The sequence below is a fragment of the Microtus pennsylvanicus genome, chromosome 16, assembly GCF_037038515.1.
Source record: "Microtus pennsylvanicus isolate mMicPen1 chromosome 16, mMicPen1.hap1, whole genome shotgun sequence".
NCBI classification, from domain to species: domain Eukaryota; kingdom Metazoa; phylum Chordata; class Mammalia; order Rodentia; family Cricetidae; genus Microtus; species Microtus pennsylvanicus.
This window is the reverse complement of record NC_134594.1, coordinates 31,091,804-31,116,437: the sequence shown is the minus strand read 5'-3', so window position 1 is coordinate 31,116,437 and position 24,634 is coordinate 31,091,804. Positions and strand designations below refer to the sequence as shown.

The 24,634-nt window shown below is 38.7% G+C and overlaps 1 protein-coding gene across 1 annotated transcript; it reads right to left on the bottom strand.

Annotated features, from left to right (window-relative positions):
* Window positions 1–10,407: 10,407 nt before the first annotated feature.
* On the bottom strand, window positions 10,408–23,999 carry LOC142836502 (arylacetamide deacetylase-like 2). The gene is made up of 5 exons (XM_075950796.1): window positions 23,862–23,999; window positions 19,448–19,670; window positions 17,231–17,300; window positions 15,244–15,415; window positions 10,408–11,010 (listed from the first exon to the last, which is right to left on the bottom strand). The coding sequence occupies exons 1-5, from the start codon at window positions 23,997–23,999 to the stop codon at window positions 10,408–10,410; spliced, it is 1,206 nt and encodes a 401-aa protein (XP_075806911.1).
* Between the last annotated feature and the right edge of the window lie 635 nt (window positions 24,000–24,634).

Sequence of the window (24,634 nt, the reverse complement as noted above, 5' to 3'; positions counted from 1 at the left end):
AAATAATGCCTTCACTCTCTGTTCTGTGTATAAAGGGTATTGAAACAAACAGGAAACCTAGTGTGTGCATCAACTGTAAACTAAGAGAAGACAAAGGGCACCTTTAAAGCAATGCAAACTTTGAAAAGAAAGTTCCTTCTTCTTTATTCTCTCTGTGCCTTACTATGTCCCCTGCTGAGAAACTTCAGCGTTTTTGTTTTGTTTTTGTTTTTTTGTTTTTGTTTTGTTTTGATGAGTGTTCGATTGCACTGCTTAGGAAATTGTTTTTTGTTTTACTTCTTTTATTTTGAGATTATGATAGAATTACATCATTTTCCCTTCCTGTTTACAGCTCAGTTGATTCCAGTCTGTACAATTCTCTTGTAAAACCTGTTTCTCTTTACTTTATATCTGGCTGTCTTGGTAGTTAAAGTCCCACCTTCCTAGCTCCAGTCCAGTATTCTCATCTAAAATCTGATGTGTCTGTCAGTCTGTCAAAGCTGCCAGCAGCAAACCCACAGAAAAGACACTTTCTGTTCTAAGTCCCATTTGCTTGGATAGTAAATGATTCATGCGTTGAATGATTAAATCTTTTTATTGAGTTTGGAGCATATTCCACGTCAAATCAAACTGTGGACTTTATTTTCTCTAGGAAGTCTTTGTCTTCCTATCAGCATGGGAGCAGAAGGAAGAATATTGGAGACTACTTCACACTGAGTGAACAGAGCTACATATTTCTAAAGCTAGTACTTTATGTTAGATCCTCTGCTTCATGGGAATTTATCCTACACACTATGAAATCAAAGGAAAGTGGAAACCCTGGCCCAGTTTTTTCTTTTATCATACCATGGCTACTGTGGCATGCATATGCAGTGAGTGTTTTTCTCACATGAGACAGGGTTGCAGGGCTGGATGGCCTTGGAGAAGGGGTCAGTGAAGGGAAACTGCAAAAAGAGGCTGTGAATTTGAAGAAGAGGGTGTACAGGAGGGTTTGGAGGAGGGAAAGGGATGTGAGAAACATTGGGACTATGTTATAATCTCAAAAAATGAGAAATAAAAAGAATTCTGCATCTGGAACTTCATCTGAACAATTTGTTTTTGTTGTTGTTTTTTTGTATTTTTATTTTAAGATTCAGCACTATTCAATTTATTAATACTTTCTATCTTAATACGAATTAATGAACACATATATATACATATAATTTATGCATTAATTAGTCCCTTCTTATCCTTTTGAGACATGATACAAATTCTTAATGAATGATACTGAAAACAAAAGAACATTGAACCATTGACATCTTTCTGAGATTTAACATACAATAGTTTCCTAATAAAATTGTAGAAAATTAAAAAAAAAAAACTTTTACGTGGAAGCATCTAAAGTCTGGCATGTGTTTATGTGCCATTTTATCCTAATCACATGCCTATGACCAGGACCAACTTATCAATTAGGCATAATGAGGAATTAACCAAAGCAACTAATATTAAAATAATTGTACACTTATAATTTTAGGATCATTTAAAACTTAAACATACCTTTTTTCTGGAATGATACATTTAACATTTTCATACCATAGACATTTTAATATTCTTTTTTTATTACTTTGTAAATAATACCAATCAAAATTTCCATTTCCTCCCCTCCTCCTACTTTCCTCCTGCTCCCCCACTAAACCTCTCCTCCTCCAGTCCTAAGAAAGGGCAGGGAACCCTGCCCTGTGGGAAGTCCAAGGCCTCCCCACCCTCCATCCAGGCTTAGGAAGGTATGCATCCAAATAGAATAGGATCCCAAAAAGCTAGTGCATGTAGTAGAGACAAATCCCAGTGCCATTATCATTGGCTTCTCAGTCAGCCCCCATTGTCAGCCACATTCAGAGGGTACAGTAAAGAATTGCCATAGCAAGTGCAGTTATTTTTACTGAAATAAATGAAGCACATGCTGGACTCTCCCCATTTCTCAGTTGTTTGGACTAAAGGGCCACAAGGTTTCTCCTGTGACTCAAAACCCTGAGTGCCCTCCATATATTTTACTTCTCTCTCAGCGTATATGGGATGGTCAGAGGACATCAGTGAATAAAGTCAAATGATTTTTCTAAAAAGGAAAAAAAAAAAGAATTCAAACAACTAGATACCAAATACCCTAAAAGACTATCCAATTAGAAAATGGGGTACATATCTAAACGGATAATTTTCAATGGAGCAACCTCAATGTCTGAGAAACACTTAAAGACATATTCAACATCCTTAGCCATCATGAAAATGCAAATCAAAAGTACTTTGAGATTCCATCTTACCTTTGTCAGATTGTCTAAGATTAATAACACAAGTGACATTGCTCTGCTGTATAGCAAAAGTTTCCGACTATATACACTTACAATCAGCAAATCTCCAGCCCTCACCAGGTGAAAGGTCAGAGTATTTCAGAGTCAAGAAACAGATTTAAAAAAAAGCCACAAAGCCACAAAGTGGTAACCTGTCACCCTTTTTGTTTGGCTCAAGGTGCGATTAGTTGAAGCCTCCAGGAACTTCTTTTTTTTTCTTTAATCTCTATTTCCATCTTTATTCAGATTCTTGCTAAGCTTTTTTTTTTATTGAGAAAAGGAAAAAAAAAAGTTTCTGCCTCCTCCCAGCCTCCCATTTCCCTCCCCCTCCTCCCACCCTTCTCCCCCTCCCCCCACTCCTCTCCCCCTCCCTCTCCAGTCCAAAGAGCAGTCAGGGTTCCCTGCCCTGTGGAAAGTCCAAGGTCCTCGCCCCCTCCGTCCATATCAAGGAAGGTGAACATCCAAACTGGCTAGGCTCCCACAAAGCCAGAACGTTAAGTAGGATCAAAACCCCGTGCCATTGTCCTTGGCTTCTCATCAGCCCTCATTGTTAGCCATGTTCAGAGAGTCCGGTTTTATCCCATGCTTTTTCAGTCACAGTCCAGCTGGCCTTGGTGAGCTCCCAATAGATCAGCCCCACTGTCTCAGTGGGTGGGTGCACCCCTCGTGGTCCTGACTTCCTGGAAAGGCGCTTAATCAAGGAAGAGAGAAAGGCTAAGTTATTTGGGAAATCTAAGAAGAGAATATGTGTGCTTTTGCTGTCGTCTTAAATGTAACTACATAAGTGAGCTAGAGATTGTAATCAGTGAAAACCAGGAGCAAGGCAAGAATCATCTTTTTCTCAGAGTGCTTCTTTTCCCAGAGGGCAGAGGGAGTTTGGGGTAACTAAGCAACCTAGATAAAATAAATAAACAAGCGAGTATGTGGTATTTGGTTTCTGTCGGTGCTTTCACTAGATGATAGCTGACTGAAACCAGCCTTTTTTGGCTCTAGGGATTACACTCTATGCTATCTCTCAGAGTAAAATACAAAAAGGAAACTTCTTGCTTCAATAGCCCAACATAAAAATAAGGACAAAGAGTTGAGGACTTGCTTTAACTTTAAAGCAAGGTTAATGCACGTAATGCGCTTCCCTGTCTGCTGGCAGAGAGAATCCAGCATGCTCTTGTTCTCTATGTTTCTGAGAATTATGGCTTAACAACCAGAAATATGCCATCATTCTTGACCTTGGATGTCTGTGCAAAGTCTCAGCAGAGGTCTCTTTGCTTGAATTCTGACCAAGGAAGTCTACCAAGGAAGATAATTGCAGGAGGGCAGACTTTTAAGTTTATACAAAGACCTGGTTGAAAAAAATCAGGGCATTGACGTGATTACTTTCTTGCCGGAATCACATACTGCTGGGGGTAGTCATCCTGAAAGACCCCCAGTGTGGGGAGACTCTCACTCAAGTCTCGAAATAACACAACCCCCCCCCCCCAAGTAACTCACAAGAGACCGTCCTTGCCAGTGCACTGGGGCCGAGACTCATAACCCATGCAGGGGAAGAGTTCGACCCCCAGTGACCTGGAGAAGGGGTTTTTATAGGGAGAAACCACAGCCCAATAATCCTAAAGGGGCAGGAAGGGTATCACAGAAAGTCACAAGGGGACAACTCCCTGCCTCTCAAGATCACTCAAGGTCATAATCAGCTAGTTCCTGAAACACAGTATTTCAAAAATACCATTGATAATCACAAGGGGGAAACTCCCTGTTTCCCAAGATTATTCTCAAGATTACAATCTAACTTTATCTTCAGCTAGTTCCTGGAACACAGTCACTGAACCCGCTAATCCTAGATTTGATTCTTCTCTTCCTGCTTAGATTTTTGGCTATTTTCTTCCTGCTGGGGGTGGGGGTGGGAACCTGGATTTATCCAGGGCTTTCTTTGGAGATACCTGGATTAATCCAGGGCTTTCAATCCAATATACCCAGGTATGCCCGATAGACAGTTCACACACTGTAGTGATGTGGGAAGAATTCCCAAGCTGTAATCTGAGGGAAAGAGTTCTTCACACAAGAAGTTTGCAAGAGACACAGCTAACACATTCAGAAGGAAGTATTACTTATCTTCTTGCAGATAAAATTAATGAGACGTGCGTCTCTGGTGGTGGTGCTCTTCGGGGCTTGCTGAATGAGGTGTCCCACATGACACCAAGCATCTCTGATGAGCTGACCCCTGAAGGATGTGCTGAACTCCCACTGCATAATCTTGCGGTCCAGTTTATAGTCTTCTTTGAAACATGACTAAGGGAAATTCCTAGAGCAGTAAGGTCATTTTAGATATGATTGTCTTAAGCAATCATATTACTAAGTTATAATTGGCTAGGGCTAGTAAGAGCTGGTGAAGGTTACAGCTTTTGATTTTGGGACAAGTCTCAGGTCAGGCTTTGTCCTTATCTGGTTATCAGGTGATTGTGGCTCAGGCCTGCCCTATCCTGATACTGCAGGCTGCTAGGGTTTCTCTCAAGAGATCAGGCCTTATTTTCAGTTTCTTTGAGACACAGGAAACAGTTTCTGAGAGACACAAACAAAGGACTATCAATCTCCAATGTTTCCAAAAGCAAGGATAAGGAGCCTGTTATAGCTTCTGTTTGGTCCTCTCAGGGAGTACTAGTCCACTGCTTGTGGGAGTGAAAACTTGTATATCTACTATGGAAATCAGCGTGGCAGTTCCTAAGAAAGTTGAGAATCATTCAACCTTAAGATCTAGGTATACCACTCTTGGGTATATACCCAAAAAACACTTCATCCTTCTACAAAGACACTTGCTCAACACATTTAATGCTGTTCTATTAATAATACCCAGAAACAGGAAATAACCTAGATGTCTCTCAACAGAGGAATCAACAAAGAAAACTGGGTGGAGGCTCCACCCAAAGCCTCCCATCCACCTCGCTGGAGCTGCCTCAGTCCAGATTCTGTCCCTGAAAAAGCCTGCCACAGGATGATCCCTCCCCAGAGATTCCCAGAGATGCTCAAGACCACTCCTACAGGGTATTTCAACTCCCCCCCCAGAGAACAGACATGTGGTCTTCCAATCTTCCTTTCCCTTCTCCCTGGGGCACTGAAAAGCATTTGTATCCATTAAATTTCAGATTATTCTAATTCTGTCTGATTTAGATTATTACATTGTTAGAGAGGTTTATGGGTGCAGAAACTTTATATCAGGAGGTCCCACCAAGGGGTATTTTTTTCTCTCCCACTGGCTTGGGACCACATGTTGTTAAAACACCACCCATACCTGCTGTCTGCCAGGTTAAGATGAGCTTCAGCTGGGTAAGTTGTCTTTCCAAGTCATTGCTTTAGATGCCCAGGGCCTCCCGCAATTTTCAAGTTGTCTTGCCAGTGATGTGGCTGTGTTAGGCTCCCAACCTGTCACTGGTACAATGACCTGCCTTGTTTTGTGGGACAAGGACCTTCCCTGTCCTGTAGGACCCCTTTTTCAGACGATCTTCTGTTCAAGAGAAGTTCCATACTCCCCCTGTTTTTGACCCAAAGCCTACCTTAGTGAACATATTGTGCTAGGCTTTGGGTCCCAGCATAGATCTGCAAAATGAACACCTTCATTTCGAAGCCTGATTCTCAAATGCTTGTAGGCTGTCTTTTACAATTTTTTTAAAAATATTGGGGCTATCTGACACAATGAACACTTAACACCTAAAAATTTTGCCATACATACTTAACACATAAAATTTTGCCAGTGTGGGGACAAATAAACAAAACCCGCATATTCCAATGGTTTCTGGATACTGTCCCCTTCCCTCAGTGGCCAGTGTCTCACAAACACTGGTCTGCTGCAGACACTGGCCACTGCCCCACCTTCTCTGGCTGTTTGTCTCCATTTCTTCATTCCTGGCTTGTGATCTGGTCAAGCTGTGACTCCCCTTGCAACAGATCTGTTCCCCCTGCCCCTCCCCAACTCTGAGCTGCACAGGTGTTCTATCCTCATGTTTCTGTTCTTCCTTACAGAATCTGCCTACCTGGCCCTCAGTGGGGCCACCTGTGTGCTTGCCTGGCTCCTGCAGCCTACTCCAGGATTTTTAGGTTTGTCAGCTGACAAAGTTTCCTACAAAAAGATGTTCATCTGTCTGTTAATATATATGTGAAAATAATGTGGCCACAGTATGCTTGCTTTACGTCTGTGTGTATATGCGTGCTTGTTTTAAAATCTGTAAAACTTAAAAGTCCAGATTACAACAGCTCTGGAAAAATACAAATACATGGATAGCCACCATTTTGGCTGAGTTCAAAGCGAAAACATTAGCATCATCTTTGATAAGAGTACCCATGTGCACTGGCCCTTTCAAGGATTCCTTCTGCCTCCAATATACTTTGGCTTACTGAAATATCCCTTCTCATCTTTCTGTCTCCACTGACATTGGTAAGCTGTAACTGATTGGGTAAAGTATATGTCTAAATTTAACTTATATGTCTAATTTAGATACACCTGACAGATAATGGCATCCTGTCTGATTCTCAAGTGCCTTTACAGATCTGAGAGTATGGCATTTAACAAAAGAGCTTCTTATGATAGAGAGACATTCCAGATTCTGCAGCGTCCTATATCTCCAAAAAGATGCATGACTACACAACTTCCTCCTTTGAATAAAATAAAGCCACTCACACACAGAGAGAGCTATTTTTCACCTTATCAGCTGCCTGGACCCTCCTGGCATGGACAACAATACCCTGGGGAATCGAGCATCCCACCCTGCCAAGACAGGTAGACCAAATCCAACCCTACAGGAAAATCTGTCAAGCCCCCTGGGCTTGGCAGCTAAAGACAAATACTGCTTCTAAGACTAGGATTTGCCAAAGGCCATGAGAGGCTTGCCTGGGTAGCTGGAAGAGCTGTCTCCCTTCTGCTCATTTACTAATTTTTCTCAGATCTGTTTGATGGCATTTGATAAATTAAGGTACTGGTAGTTCATTACTTCATTAATCAAGTTTCCCCCAAAAAATGCAGACAGGTGTGCCTCTTTCCCAGGCTTCATAGTCCAGAATTAACAGGTTTCAGATGTATCTTCAGAGGTTCAAAGTTTCCAGTTTCCTTTAATTGTCTTCTAAAATGTTAATGCCTTTTAACCTAAAGACATAGTTTTTGCTATGACACCAATATGTCAATGAGTCTATTTCCTCTATAGTATCTTCAGTGCCTGAGATTCTCTCTTCTATCTCTTGAATTCTGTTGATTATACTTGTCTTTGTAATTCCCATTCATTTACTTACTGACAGCTGAAGGCCCAAGACTAAAAGGATCATGCAAAGATGTTGAGGTTTGGCACTATAAAGAGAGACTATGAAAGGTTATTGGTGAAAGTACAACCCAGTTGCAGTAGAAGACTCCAGCATTTTGGAGATGTCAGTACCATGGGATGACCACCAAGAACAGCAGCAGCAGCAGAGTGGAACCAACTGGACCTTGGCAGACAAGCTGTAAGTGCTGCAGAGGACAGAGCCAGAGAAGTGACCCAAGCTCTTTGGAGGAGTCCAGAAGATCGAGAGAGTAGATCCAAGACAGTGAACAATTGGAGTTCGATTTGGCATTGATTTGATTGTGACCATTGAAGTAAGTTTTTTCCCTCTTTCCTTTATCTGAAGAAAAAATTATTGATTTTGCTATCCTCTTTTATTGTTAAGAATGTAATTATTTCAGCTTCACTAAGGAGAGGTCTGACACTACTGTGCAAATATAATTGACCAGTGATTTTCAACCTGTGGTTCAAGACCTCTTTGGGGGGTCAATTGATACTTTCATGGGGGTTGCATATTAGATATTTGCATCATAATTAGTAATAGTAGCGAAATTACAATTATGAAGTGGCAATAAAATAATTTTTTGTTGGGGGGGGACCACCAACATGAGGAACTGTATTAGAGGGTCACAGCATTAGGAAGGTTGAGAATCTTCATAATAGACAATAACAATTTAGTTAAGCTGTGTACCTGTTGATTTCCTAGGTAAAAAGAAAACAACAACAACAACAAAAACACACTGCTTTATCCTCTCTTCACCCCCAAATACATAACTCTGCAGGTAGAAGTGTCTATTGCCTTGGCGGGCTACTTAGTCTAGGGTTAGTAGCCCGCCTGGCAGTTCAGTTATTCCAGGGTCACGGAGAGGCACTACCTGGAAGATATGGGCTAGGAAAGAGGAAGAAGGCTATGCAAGGTTTGTCAGAGCCTCCGTTTATTACAGATGGGGTATAGCTTTATATAGAGTAAAGAGTTGGGGGATGGGCACAGGGTTCTGGGCTCTTGCCGCGTGGTTCACGTTGGTCACATGGTCCGAGTTGGTCACGTAGGCAGCAGGTTATCTTCAGTCAGGCCACTGTAGGTCTGGAAGTTGACACACCTAGCTCCCTAGATAGTTTGGAATGTGCGGTGGGTTCCCCTAACAGATAGCTCTCATTAACAGCCAATTTGGGTGTGGGGTAAGCTTTGTTAATAGAACGATTCCTAACACAATTATGGGTGTGGGGTTCTCTGCCGACTCCCCAGGGTGATGGTTCCTGTAATGATTTTAGGAGGAAATTGGCTCCTGACATAGAAGCTGGGAGCTAGTGAGGAAAACATCCTTAAAATAGACTTCAAAAGACAAGATGAGCCAGGACATGTGATTATGTACATAGGATCTCTTTTGTTATTATTCATGAGACTAAGTTACAAGCTCATTCAGATTTTCTAGCACTGTAGCATCTATGTTATGGGCAGCAAGACACAGGTTATGTCATGAGTAGTCCATATTAAATGTGGACACATTGGCTGAACTGGGTTGAGGGTATTGAGCCGAGTTGCAGAGAAACATACAAATATATTTTCACAGGGCAGAGGCCTAGTGTAGAATTAATTCCGGCAGAGTGTAAACTGTACAATATCCCTACGAATTATTCAAGGCTCCAGATGGAGTTGGTGGCTGTCTCAGATAGTGAAACATAATTATAATTTTTTGGTAGATGGCAGAAATAAACTATGTTGTTTTGATTTTTAAGTCAGAGACTCATTCTGTAGACTAGGGTGAGCTAGACCTCATGGTAATCCTACTGCCTCAGCCTCCCACAAGCTATGAATACACATATGAACCATGTTAAAGTAGCAATTGGTCTTTTGGAAAAGAGTCCCACATGATCTTTTGTCTAAACTTTCTTCCTCGTTATATGGTATTCTTTAATAAAACAGATGAAAATGAATTCACACAAAGATGACCAAAAGCAGAAGTATTGAAATTTTCCATAGGAGAATACTCAAAGAAGAGAAATAAAATAGTTCCTAAAACTGAAATTCAAGATAAAGCAAACAAACAGCACTCCCCCCAAAAAAAATTTAGTCTGTTTATTTTCTAATGAGAAAAAGAAAGAAAGCATATAAATTTGGGTATAGGGAAGTTGGGAAAGGGGAAACCATAATCAGAAAATATTGCATGAAAAAATATATTTTCAATAAAAAAGGAACCACTTATAGTGCTCAAGAAACAAAATAAAACAAAGTTTTGAAACTTGACTATTGAAAATATAAACCATATACGTGGGGAGAAAATATTAAATAATATAGAATATAATAGCATATTCTTGTAAAATTAAACTCAAAAATGTCTGCTAAATCTGTTACATTATCAAATTTTACAAGGATAAGAAAATTGGTTTGTCTTCAAATATCAAGTGACAATTTTTTAGTAAAAGAAAATTTTATATCTATCAATGATTTAATATCTAGCCAATACTAATATAATAAAATACCAAGACAATCTATATCTATATATGAATGAATAAATAAATAAAGAACATCTGTCTGATATGAGAATTTACATATAATGATATTAATGAATATTTCTCAAATTCATGAAGAGATGGCTCCTTTGGGGACCATCATAATAATAGCAAATTATAACGAAGGGGAAATGTACTAACTTACATCTTACAAATACAGAGTTTAAAAGAGAGAAATCTTAATTCAAGAACACAAAGTAACTTTTAATTGGTTCCAATCTAGTTTCAGACAACACAGATTATATCGCCCTTTTCACAACTAAAATATTTTCGCAATTAAACTTCATCAAGGGAATCTGAATTTATAAATTCTTGTCCATCCAACTAACATACATATCCTTTATCCTCAGTCCTAGTTGTAAGTAGAGTGGCGATGTCATGTATGATAGGGCTCCATGGATTCCATCCTCAACATGGTCATGGAAAACTGGAACTCCGACGTTCTGAAGTCTTGAAACATACATAATTCCATCATCTCTCAGGACGTCATATTGACAGGTGAGGATGTATGTTCGTGGCAAGTGCTGTAAACGGGTATCATCGGCTAATAGGGGCAGTGCTCTGGGGTCCATCAGCGCCGGCAGAGAGTAAGCAGATTTCCCAAGTACAGGCTCAGTGTACTCATGGTCCTTTCTGTACTTGTCAGGAAGAAGAGTGGTCCAGTTCACAAACCTGAAAAGATGCCTGGACTCCAGAGGCATGTGCTGGTTTTTTCTCATGGCCCGTGGAAGTGCCTCATCCTTGGTGAAAAACAGACTCACGAGCTTTATGGCTATGTCTCTTGTCAGAACTATACCATGTTCGTTGTCTCGATGCGATGGCAAAGAAGTGTCAATCACCTGTAAGCCAGGATAAAGTAAGGCCTGCAACTTGAGTTTATGCTTCACTTCAGGATCAATCTGCACCTGAAAAACAGGATGTCCAGTGAGGCAAAGGCTTCCAACATTCCAAAAGAGAAAATGTAACCGTGACACAGACATGGGAACAAACCTACGCAGAGTGCTATTATAAAGCGCGGTTATGTCAAAAATGTCTATAATACCCTTGATCAGTACTAAGTGTCAAACCATTGAAAGAGCATTTTAAAATTATTTCTTGAGTATATAAGAAAAGATTAGAGAAAAAATAAGGAGGTAGAGTGACAGAAGGCAAAAGGAGGAGAGATATACAAGTATTTTTTTTTTTATCAAATGTAACTAACAGAAATAACACAGTCTTAAAGATGATGGAAAAATTTAAGCATTTAGATTTGTAGAAATTATTCTTGATAACTGGCCAAGGTGCAGAGGATAAGAGACTGAAATATTCAGCCCTAAATGGGACATCTGTATAGCCTAGCTCCTCTGATGGTTCAGAAGCAGAAAGATTGTGAGAGCCAGAGATAGTCGATGGCTATCTGGAAACTGTCTGGACACAGCAGAAAAGTTGCACATATGAATTCACGGTGCTTGTGTAAACATGTGTAAGACCTGTGCAAGCCCAAACCAGACTAAATCCCTGCATGGAGAGAAATGGGCATGCTCTTAGCAGAGTAGTTGTTGACATTTGATAGCTGCTGGGAGAGTCAGTTTCCTCTAAGAAGGTAGCCTCTGAATTGCATATGATCCAGTAAATAATCCAATATCCAGGACTATATGGGTGGGACAAATTAGACTCAATGTGTTTTTTTAAAAGAGGAAATAAATTTTGGTGGTTAGGGAGAGGGGTACGTATCTTGGAGGAGTTGGGAGAGTGGGTTAATATAATCAAAACACATGGCATGGAAATTTTTCAGAGAACTATTTTTTTTCTTTTTGAAAATGTATTCTTCTCTTACACAATATATCTGGACCACAGTTTCCCTTCTTCCTACTCCTCCTAGGTTCCCCCTCCACCTCCTCTCTGCCCCAGGTCAACTCTGTCTCTATTTCCTTTCAGAAAAGCATAGGCATCCAAAAGACAACAACCCAATATGAACAAACAAAATACACCAAAACAAGGCAAAAACCTTCATATTAAGGCTAGACAAGGGAAACCAAGGGAAGGAAAAAAGTCCCAAGAGAAGGCAAAAGAGTTAGAGACACAGCCACTTCCATTGTTGGGAGTCCACACACACACACACACACACACACACACACACACACACACACACACACAAAATCACCAAGCTAACAGGCACAGCATGTATATAGAATATATAGAAGACCTGAAGGAGGCCCCATGCTTGCCGTTTCTCAGAGAACTAATTTCTTTTTTAAAGATGAAACCAAGCACACTAGTATGTAGTATTATAAAGAAAGGGAGACTCCTCCTTAGCAGGACGGAGATGAGAAGAGAGAAGGAACTGTCACTGAGGCCCACAGGCATCCCTTATGATATTCTACAACAGATTTTAGGACAGACTAAGTATATCTATGTATGGAAAAAGTATCCCCTAAAAACTGTCTTAGCTTGTTTATTGGTGTCATGGTAAGAAATCGTGTTGAAGTACAGGAAGTAATGGAATAGAAATTAAAGTATAGAAAAAATAGTCAAAGTAATTTTAGTAGAAAATTCACCAAATCTAAGAAAGTAGAAATTTAGTACCCAAAACATCCTTAACTAATAGTAATCTTATATCATGTTATTGTTATAAAGCTAACACAGAACAAAAAGAATTTTTAAGCCTGAAAGTGTGAAATTGCTTACAAAAATGAAGCATACCAAAATTATATCCAATCAAAAACCTATAGGATGTAATAAATCCTTAAATGATCATAATATAATGAGATCGAAACAGTAATAAATGTCATACAAGGAACAAACCCTTAGGACTGAAAATATTTGTCAAATGATCCCATAAACTAGTCTATATTCACCAAAAGTACCTATAAAATAAGAAGGGTAATGATGCTTTCAACGTCATTCTATAAATGATAACAAGCACTGATAACAAAGCTGGATGAGGCCAGAACAAAAAGGGAAATCATAGATCAGTTTCCAAGGTAAACATAGACTTAACAATCCTCAATAACCAAATCAAATTCAACAACACTGGAAAAGATCATAAAATAAGATGAAGTTGACTTTATCCAAACAGTGAAAAATTAGTGCGACATATACAAATTTAAAAATAAAATTCTGTATGCAAATATAATGAGGAACCAAAGCTGAAATAGTTGCAAAAGATGTGAAATTTTTCTTGCAAATCCACCATTCCTTCATGATTAAAAAAGTCTCAAAGAAATTAGGTAAGATAGAGTACATTTGAGAAGAGCTATACTCAAGAAATCACCAGCCGTCAATAAACCAAATGAAAACATTTCCTCTAAAACTACAAGCACCTGCTCTCACCATGCTACTTTAAATAATAGTGGAAATCTTAACTGGAGCAATAAGAAGGAAAACCATGATTGGGTATCAACTGGAAAGGAAGAAATTTATTTCTGCCTATTTATAGATGATACAGATATACGTACTCAAAAACCTATAAATTGTTGTATGGAAGCCACTTGTTTATTTCCCAACCTCCCAACAGCCCAGACCGAAATAATAACACAGAAACAATCACTGCTTGACCCATTAGCTTTAGCTTCTTATAGGCTAATTCTTACATCTTAATTTAATCCATCTCCATTAATCTGTAGATCACCACGAGGTCGTGGCCTACCAGCAAAGTTTCAGCGTGTTTGTCTCTGGTAGCAGCTCCATGGCTTCTCTCTGATTCTGACTTATTTCTCCCAGAAATTCAGTTTAGTTTTCCTTTCCTAGCTAAGTTCTGCCCTGCTATAGGTCCAAAGCAGTTTTTTATTCATGAATGGTAATCACAGCATACAGAGGGAAATCTCACATCAAAAAATGCTCTACCAGAAGGCTCTTAAATGTCATAAAAACTTTTGCCAGAGCAAGAAGAAATAAAATCAACCATCACATTCAGGAACCTTGGTAAAAAGTATAATAGCCCCTCATTGTTGTATCCTTCACGCCTGTAAAACTAGGAACACATACAGACAGTCACATTCTACTGCCTGTAAACATTGTATCCTGGTCCCTTTGTACCATGGTGGTGGTGGCCTTTGTGTGCCTTCATAGTTTAACTGGGGAAAATTTTCCTCAGGCATTTTGTTTTCAAATAAACTTGTATGGTGAGCTCAAAACTCTTGATCAGTGTGTTTTTCTCTCAAATCATCTTTTCTATTGCACTAGGAAAGTTCAAATTTTCTCCGCAATGACACTAATCTCTTTAATAACCATAGTTACTTTGTCTGAACTCTCCTTGCTCTCAATTTAACTAGATTAAAGCTTCTTTACTCATCAACCTGTGTATTTTTCACACTTCTACCTTGCTTTATACTTGCTTCTACTGTAAGTCTGATGAATGAGGTAAGAAATAATTATGACAGAGTCTAAGTGCTATGCTGTCTTAAAGATGCCTTTTGCAACCAAATTAACCCATTGCTTTTTAATTCAGCATCACTCAAAATCTCAATACAAAGGCAGAAGGCAGCCAGATACTTTGAGAGAAACTAGCACAAATTGCTTTTAATCTGGTTCCCAACAGAGTATGTGTTCCCCGTTGAAGTCTCATGAATACAGTTTTCTTTGTCCTCACTTTGGTTAGAGCTTTTGTCTTCTAAACTCTACCATTGGCTGTCAGTCACTGCTTCCAGCACACTACAACTTCTCTAGGCCACACTCCTTCCACACAGCAGCTGAAACTATGTGGTCAGGAAGTGGCTTCAGTTCCCAGTGCCGATTTTACATGTTAGTTACTTTTGTTGTTTCTGTAACAAAATACCTGACAGAAACCATCCAGCGCCCACAGATCCAGTAGAAGCCTAATTCAAATACTACTATATTTTTCTTTGTTAAGAAGGAACGAGATTATCTATAACGTTTCAGTACCTGAGAAAAGCAGTTCTAGAACCACCCTTTACAAAAGAAAAGGATGGTTGAAATAAAAGTATTCTCAACATGCAGATAGGTCTGTAGATCAATATAACAGCAAATATAAAGCCCAAGTTAGTGCTGTTATGATGAGTTGATGCTTCCCTCGAGCACCATTGTAATTCTGTGGGAACGAATGCTCCTTTGCAAGGCATGATACCAGAAGAACAGGTCTAGCAGAGGAACAAGGAGCTGCAACCATTCCCAGCTGCAGTAGAGCCAGAAATGCCTACCTGCTGAGTCACGGCTGCTGCCAGGGTGCCCCCAGAACTGTCTCCTGAAATAGCAACTCGGGTAGGATCTACTCCATATTTTCTAAGAATTTTGTCCTGAAGAAAATACTTGACTGCCGTGATGCCGTCTTCAAACTGTGCAGGGAAGTGATGCTGAGGAGCTAGCCTGTAGCTGTGAAACAGAGCAGGAGTGTGTTACAGGTCTAGCACATCTAAGGCATGCAATTTAACCCCAAATCCTACCGTTCAGCTTTTAAAAACTGGTCCAGGGTTTTCTTCTAATGTCTAATTAAAATGAAAATCAATATAAAGGTATTTGAAATATGTAACTAAGTCAATAATGGATGACATTATGTCTGAAGTTAGCAAATTAATTACTAACCCCCTTAGGTTTGAAAGTAAAATTTTTATTTCAAGTGCATTTTATACTGGAGATATTCTATATCTTCCTCTCTCTCTCTCTCTCTCTCTCTCTCTCTCTCTCCCTCCCTCCCTCCCTCCCTCCCTCCCTCCCACTCCCTCCCTTCCTCCCTTCTTCTCTCTCTCTCTCTCTCTGTTTCTCTCTCTCTCTTTCTTCCCTCACCCCAATCCTTCATCTCCTATTCTCTCCTCCCCCCCCTCTCTCCTCATCTTTACTCCTATCAGTTCTGTCCCTGTCCCCCACCCCCACCCATCCGCTCTTTCTCTGTTTCTATTCTATTCAGAAAGAATGGGCCTCCCACGGATATCAACAAAACACGGCATGTCAATTGCAGTAAGACTAACCATCTGCCCTCTTATTAGGGCTAGACAAGGCAACCGGATATGAGAAATAGGGTCCCACAAGATGGCAAAAGAGTCACGGACAGTCCCAGTCTCTACTGGAAGGATTCCCACTAAAAGACCAAGCTACACATATGCAGAGGGCCTAGATCAGTCCTGTGCAAGCTCGTGTTCTTAATGTAACTGGCTATGAAAACATCTTGTTCTCTTTTTGTTCTTTAGAATGTCAAAATTTATAAATATATTTAATGTCAAATGTTGGTGTTTCAGTTCCTAGAATATAGTGTAAACTGCCCTAGAAAGTCCTAAAGGATAACTTAGATGTATCTATATACCAAAAAGGTATTTCTATTTATTATGACAAACAGTAAATTTAGAACAATGCAAATCATAAGGATTAGATAAAATGTGTAGCAGACACAAACCGGTATCATTACTTGAAAATGAATGTAAAATATTCCAATTACTTCAAATTTTCTACAAATTGAAGGAGACTGTTCAAGTATCATAACCTATTCATTAATATATAAATTTTGGGGGGAAATTATAAGAATAATAAACAAGTTAGCACCTACTTTCTTTGCAATATCATTATATAATATTAGCAACATTGGATTCTATTTTTATTACTGTGAACCAAGGAGAAGACAAAAGAAAAAAATTCCTTTTAAAAACGATGAATTTTAGAGTCAAATTCAGATTCAGAAATCTAGAGTATATTAATATGAGTAAGAAAAATGGTGATCTATCCTAAGATACTCTGGTATGCATGCTCCAAATACAATCAGAGTATAAAGTCACTTTTGAGAGCATGTGTCAAAGATTTCAACTGGTTCCAAACTTTATTGCCCATAACTCTCTAAATAATTATTTTGAAAGCAAATATTTTATTCCGAGCCTAAATATGATCAAATACCCCAAGCATGCAATGATTAATTTGCCCCGTCCCATCTATGTGAAATGAGACACAACTGATACACATAAGATTTAAACAAAAGAATCTCACAAAATGCTCAACTTAGGATATAATTCAATGATTTCCACAATTTAAGGAGAATAGTTTGGACCCTGGACTCCTTTAAGGGGTAGTCTATGCAGCAATTGTGACAGATAATATATAGTAAAATTTAAAAATTACAGTTTAAGCATAGATGTATTATTCAGAAATTGAGTCTATAAGCAGTTACGACAAAAATCACACTAGTCAAAGAAATATAGTTCTTACTCCATTCCCACAACAACGGCATCAAGTTTGTTTGCAGTCCATCTATTCAGGAAGTCAAAAGCCCTCTGCTCTAAAATGAAGAGAGAAAGGTCATAGTACTCCTTGTAATAAAAAAATAACAAAAATAATGATAGGTATCTATATGAGAAATGTGATTTCAGATTCTTAGACAGGAATCTAATTTTCCTACACTTTGTTCCATGCATCGGGCCCTAAAACAATTCATCATTCTTGATCTCTCTCTAGAGAGAAAGGGATGATTTGTAAATTGATATTCTAGGCTTGGAACATTCTGGTTTCATCTTGCCCTTCACTATAAACCACACCATGACCCTTCTCCTACCCCTTTGTAGACTGGTGCACTGTACTTCAGTCTGGAAGATTCAGACAGTAGAAGAAGCTAATTGGTCTTCCTACAGTCAATACAGCTAGGTCTATAATCCAAGATTCTCCTATCAACAGCCAAACATTAGCTCTCAATTTCTCTATTAGAAATAATCATTTTACCATTCATATACATGAACTCTTGGCATATTCTCTCAATTCTATTATAAATTCATGAAGAAATAATATGATAGATCTCTCTCTTTAAGTACATATGTGTTTGTATATAGATATGTAGGTAGAAGAGAGATCATAGATAGATAGATAGATAGATAGATAGATAGATAGATAGATAGATAATTGTTTGCCTAAGATAACAATGTAATACCTTAAAACATTTTCTTTTTTTGAAGATGTCCCAATATATGGTACTACAATAATTAGGACATTAACACAAAGTTTCTAACCTATGGGTCACTACCTCCTTATGGTCAAATGGCCTTTTCACAAGGGTCTTATATGAGATATTTACATTATAACAGTAGCAGAATTACAGTTATGCAGTAGCAACAAAAATAATTTTATGTTTGGTGTTACCACAATAAGCTACTGCATTAAAGGGTTGCAGCATTAGGGAGATTGAGAACCACTGGTCTAAGGAAAGGCAAATGAGTTTTTAAAGATCCCTTAGCAAGTTAATGTAAGGCTTAGATGTACAAATAGGACATATTTATTCTCTTGAGTCAGTATCTGTCTTCTGGACTTCATAAATCTTGAATAACTGGGAGAAAACATTTAGAATGCACAAACAATACTTTTCTTTAAGACTATGCCAAACATGAGGCAGGGACTGCCTCAAACTATCAGTTTTCAATATACTGAAATCTGTTGCCATTCTTGAGGTGCAAGGAAGCATACTCAATTTTCCTTATTATATTAAAAACTCACTGGGGAATCTTGGCTATTCAAATATTACCTGAGTCTAATATATAAATATTTACATATTATTTTGAAATTTTTGATTCCACTATTTTGTTTCTTTTTTATACTTTACATACAATAGTTTTACATATATTGTTACAGTCTACCATAGAATTTTCTGAAGATTTTATAAAGGCGAATTTTTGATATTTTTACTTTTTATCAGCTGTATATGGCCGTTATTACAAAAGTCAAACAGAGAGTCTGGACTTCATGGTTAGGGTTTGTTTCTATTTAGTTCTGTTTTGCTTTAGAGTCAAATTGAACAACTTCCCTATATGTTTTGCTTCTACTGTTAATAATGTTATTAGTAACAAACCACAAACTCCTTCTTAGCAAAAGCAAGTGTTTCTCATATGCATCCTGTCAATATTGTAGTTGCTGAAGGTATTATGAACGCCAGAAGAAAACTCCAAAGCAATTGACTTGTCCATGTCATTTTTTAATGTGGTTTATCCCACATGAAAGATGAGAATAAAATGCTTCCTGCGGTAAGGGATTGGTCTGGGGCTCACTTGCTAGGATGCTATTGCAGCCTTCAGGAAGCACTGTGTGTGAACCCCAGCACTGCATATGCCAGGAGTGAGGCGCATGCTTAAATCCCAGCACTCAAGAAGTTGATGGTCATAAATAATAGGTTATCACTAGCTAAGTAGTGAGTTCCAGAGCAGACTGGGATAGATGAGTTTCTATCTCAAAAACAAAAGGAAGCCAATGTTGATCAGTACAGAGCAAACCTTGCAGTGAAAAGCTTTATCGGGTCATTCATCATATATGTGTGTACCTATCATTGTGTTGGATACCGAAAATGTACATCTCTATTAAGCATGCCCATGTATGTATATTTGAATATGCCAATACTTGTATATTATAAACATGCAACCATTCTCTATCCTTCTATCATGAACTTACTGAAACTTCCAAAACAAAAACCCCCGCCATGAAAATAGATCACAGCCCGTCTTGGGGCTTCCGACTTCCTCTTAGGTAAGTACAGACGCACAGGGATGTTGACAAAGGCTGTATCCGTTACTGTGACGTGTTCATCTGAAAGGGGTTGTGTATAGTCCAGACTGATAATCATGGAAATAAACTCTTCATATCTCATAACACCTACATTTTCAAGACTCAGAGCCTATAAAAACAAAACAAAATTAGCAAAATAATTCAGCATTAGATCTGTAATATCAGACAAATGTGAAGAGAATGTTTAGAAGAATAAATGAAAAACAAAACAAATGAATAGAAATAAAGAATTCGTAAAATTATTCTCAAATAATATTATGAAGATCTTATTGGGTGACCCTTCTGCTTTTGAAAATCTCAGGTGTTTTCAATTAAATATCATTCATAAAAGCATTTCTGCTCACATTTTAAAGCCTTTTAGTATTTATTACTCAATTATAAATTCATAGTAAAAATTATGTCTTATAATCCTTCTAATTTTGAGGGTTGTCATATTTCCATCTAAAGTTATTTTATTTAATTCAATTCTTAAGTATTATCATATGACCATATTATACGTGATCTGAATTTGATAGATTTTACTCTAAACCATTTTGTTTCCCTAGGCCCATTTCTGTAAAAGCCTTCCTTGATTTAATTGCAGAAAGTTTCCTGTGGTTAAGTGACCAGTTTACCTAGGAACTGGGCAATTTACTTAAGGAACAAATCTTTATTTTTTTATTTTTGAGAAAAAAACAATTTCCGCCTCCTCCCAGCCTCCCACTCCTCCCCTCCCCCCCCACTCCTCTCTCCGTCCCCCCACTCCCCTCCCTCTCCTCCCAATCCTCTCCCCCTCCCTCTCAAGTCTGAAGAGCAGTCAGGGTTCCCTGCCCTGTGGAAAGTCCAAAGTCCTCCCCCCTCCATCCTGGTCTAGGAAGGTGAGCATCCAAACTGGCTAGGCTCCTACGATGAGGAACAGAAGGAGGGAGAAGATGAGCAAGGAAGTCAGGACCAAGAGGGGTGCACCCACCCACGGAGACAGTGGGGCTGATCTATTGGGAGCTCACCAAGGCCAGCTGGACTGTGACTGAAAAAGCAGGGGATAAAACCGGACTCTCTGAATATGGCGGACAATGAGGGCTGCTGAGAAGCCAAGGACAAGGAACAAATCTTAAAAGCTCCACATCCAACGATACTTTGAATGGTCTTTATTAGTGTGCCATTACAGCGTAGGGCTGTTAAAGCTATTCTCTACGTGCCGACGAGGGAAATGTGTGCCCGAAACTGCAACCGTACGTGTCAAGTCACCCACAACCCCGAGAAAAGCACCCATGAACCCACAGAAACTGGAGCAGCAAGCACAGGGACTGCACACATCTACACCAAGTCCTCTGCATTTATACTATAAACTGGCTTCCAGTGTAGTGTTTTTAAAGAATTCATGAGGGTGTGAACAAGTGGGTCTCTGGTTCTTGGGCCTTCTTTTGGGATCTTTTCTCCTCTGTTGGTTTATCTTGTCCATCTTCTAGGTGATAGTTTTTGTTTAATCTTGTTTAGGGTAAAAGTTAATAGCTGAACTGTCAGTTATACTTACTCGGAGGGGAAAACTCGTTTTCTCCAGGGGAGTAGCACCAGGTAAATTGTTCAGGCCAGGATAGGCCTCATGTTCAGGAGAAGCTGACCAACACATAATGAACCCCATAGTTTTTTTTTGTGTGTGTGATTTTATGATTACAGTTTAGTTGGTTTTATGTTTTGTTTTTTTTTCTCTTTGGGTGTTATTATATTTTGTTTTCTAGGATTTGGAGTTTTATTGCTGTATTGTGTTTGGGGAGAGCTGTTTTATTTCTATTTTATTTGTTTATTTCTTCATTTATGTATGGATGCATGCATTTGTTTATTCTTCTGTCATTCAATGCATCCCAACCACAGATTCCCCTTCCTCCACTCTTCCCAACTTACTCCAGCACTTCTCATCTCTCCCAAATCCACTCCTCTGTTTCCCTTCAGAACATGGCAGGCCTTCTCAGGATATTGGGTTTGTTTCTTGAGAAAAAACTTAGAGTTGGGTGGGAGGGAGAAGGAGAAGATGTGGAATAACTTGGTGGAGAAGAAGAATATCAGCAAAACATATTTAAGTTTAAAAATTATCTTAAATAAAAAGATATAATAAAAACAAATAAAAAAGAAAACAAACTACTGATCAATGTGTTTTCTGAACTTCATTTTCTTTTAAATCCAGGCATTGATATTACCAACAATAAATTTCTTACTGAGCTATATTAGAGTTTAGACGAATCAATATTTTTTAGTGTATATAGCAGTTCATGCTAATATTCAACAAACCTTGCCTCATTATTTAAGTGTTCTTTATATTCTGCAAAGGCCAGTGAGATGTCTCAGTAGGCAAAGGTAGCTACTCCCAGTCATGAACACCTACAAGGCCCATCTGGGGAATGAGGAGCGCTGACCCTCACTCAGACCATATCCTGTGACCTCTGCACATGCCACAGCCTGCCCTTCCCTCCAACACACACATTATCGAATTGACTATTAAAATAGAAAAATAGTTCTTGAGTATTTTCTTGCTTATTGAGTATTATCAAATAGATGACCCATTAATGTGAGTTCTTGAGAAATAAGTATATTCAGATAATTGTTTATTCAGTAAATTTGCTTTTTAAGTTTAAATTTTAGCAATGGCTAAAATTGAAGAAAATTAGCAATTTCTTCTATGCCAACATTTTCTGTATGTAAACTGACACTCAAGCATTTTAAGGCTATAACAATAACTACCAACGCAGAGATTATCAGATGCTATTCTAGAATGCCTGACCTTTAACACACAGAACCACCCCCACAAGTATTTGCAGTTAGCATCCTCACTCTCAAGTTAATTGGTATAATGCACAGTCCAAGAACTTTTTCAAGGTTATATGTGGATATTTTTACAAAACTCTTTCAAAACAACTTATGCCTGCCCAACAATAAACTTTCTTTTCAAGGCTGCATTATAACGAGCTTTAGTTTTCAGTTTCCTGTGGGTTTTTTTTTTGTTGTTGTTGTTGTTGTTTTGTTTTTCGAGACAGGGTTTCTCGGTAGCTTTGGTGCCCGTCCTGGAACTACCTCTTGTAGACCAGGCTGGCCTCGAACTCCCAGAGATCTGCCTGCCTCTGCCTCCCAAGTGCTGGGATTAAAGGCGTGCGCCACCACCGCCCGGCTCAGTTTCCTACGTTAAAAACCAGTGGTTGTTATTGTCTTTGCGACCTTGACTTCCCGAACCCCGTGCTAAAATTACCAAAGATTTCTAAATTTGCTAGGATGAACGTTAATTATACCCTTATTTGGTCTATTGTCATTTTAGAAGTACAGGATAATATTTTATAATGTAAAACACAAAAAAGGTGTATATTTTCATCACAGATAAGTGACGGCTGGACACATTTGGAGCTGAGAAAGTAACAACGGAGTTTTGCAGTGGGTGTTCTGATAATGAGATGCTGTTGAAAGCATGGGTATGTGTCACCCACAGATTTAAACACACGTGAAATAGTCAAAGGAGAAAGCCCAGAGTTTATCTGCAGAGCTGATATGGGCTTGCTCAGGTGTTCTCCCATTTACTTCAATCAAGGAACCAGAACATTTGAAAAAGAGACAGCTGTAGAGAAAGTGGAGGTCTCGTGGGACTAGCTGGAAGACCTAAGACTCAGAGACCAGCAACTGCAAGTGACTCTGTCTAGAAGAGTGCCTCCTGCCCTTACACCCTGGACTGCCGGATCTTCTATTCACCTCCTAATGTTGCTGCCTTTGATATTTTGCCTCTGTCAACAGAGGGTATTTTTGGAAGGCACCCACTTTGCACATAAAAGAGCACAGATTTGAAACAAGGCAGTTTGGAGCTCAAATTAAAGCTGTTACTCCCTCCCAGTATGCACTCTTCTGAATATTTTTGTCCTGCTCTATGAGCTGAAATATTTAGAAAACAATGGAGGTATATGTATATGCAACTAAAGCATATGTATTGCAGTACCAAAAATGCCAGCTTCTGATGATAAGGGAACTATTTATACATCCATTATATCCACCCTGCGTCTCCTAAGATAACCCCAGAAATTCTGAAATTTATAATTGAAGGCATACAATAGAAGCGATGGCAATGAGAAAAATGCTGATTTAATATCAAATAAGTGCTATTATCAATAATTCATATCGTTATACTATAAGATAATTGAGATTGTTTTTTATCTTAGAACCCAAGTGAAAATCAATTTAACAATATTCTTTTGAAAATAGTACTTTTTTCAAAATCGCATCAGTAGTATTATCAAAGTACTCACAAGTGTTCATTCTTAATCATTGAAAAAAATTATATTATCCTTACCATAAGTGTACAAGCTTTAGCAACTGCATCCAAGGCCATTACTTTCCAAGTTTCTTCAATGTTGTCAGGTATAGGTGTATAAATATAAGATAAAAAGCTAACACAAAACAGCCCCAAACAGAGAGTTTTGAATCCCATGGTATCCCGCCTCTTCACAATGCAGGGATTAAAATATTTCCATAAACGTTGAATAAAAAGCCAAATGATGAGTGCAGACTGGAAACCCTCTCGGGTGATCCAACCATTCTCACAACGTGAGAATGATTCTCGACTCAAACCTACAGTATCAGTCCTAACTTGTTAGCAAATCCACAAACTCTGAAGCAGATGTTGAAATTCATCAGGTCAGGGACCTATTATTAACATGCAATTAAAATTCCGTAAAGTGTTCCTTCATTCTGTGACACCAAGATCAGCAGAAAGAACCAGTACGAGCACTGGATAATTCTTGAAGTTATCTTTTGGGGTTGCAATTTTTTTTATAAGAGGTTTATAGAAGGCTACTTGATATCCAGTAAAAATAAAGGCTAATATTATTACTAAGGATTATTCCCTATGCTAACAGACACTACCTAGTGTGAACAAGCTTTAGACTGAAAGGTAGAGGGTGTGGAGACTTATTCCACGCTCCATCACTCAGCAAGCTAGAATTTCAAACCTAGACCAGAATTACCAGAAAGTTCAGGACAAGTATTTCAGCAAACATTCTGGTGTTTAGAAGGTTGCATAATATGATGATTTGAATTTATGAATCAACACGACTTGAATTAGCT

Bases quoted from the DNA above. Each gene is read 5' to 3' on its own strand.
- LOC142836502 (XM_075950796.1), bottom strand. From the start codon at position 23,999: ATGGGATTCAAAACTCTCTGTTTGGGGCTGTTTTGTGTTAGCTTTTTA. The intron at 17,301-19,447 runs GTAAGTTCATGA...TCTTCATTTTAG, and splicing joins TTTTTGTTTTGGAAGTTTCA to AGCAGAGGGCTTTTGACTTC. The intron at 11,011-15,243 runs GTAGGCATTTCT...CCTGTTTTTCAG, and splicing joins CAGCAGCCGTGACTCAGCAG to GTGCAGATTGATCCTGAAGT.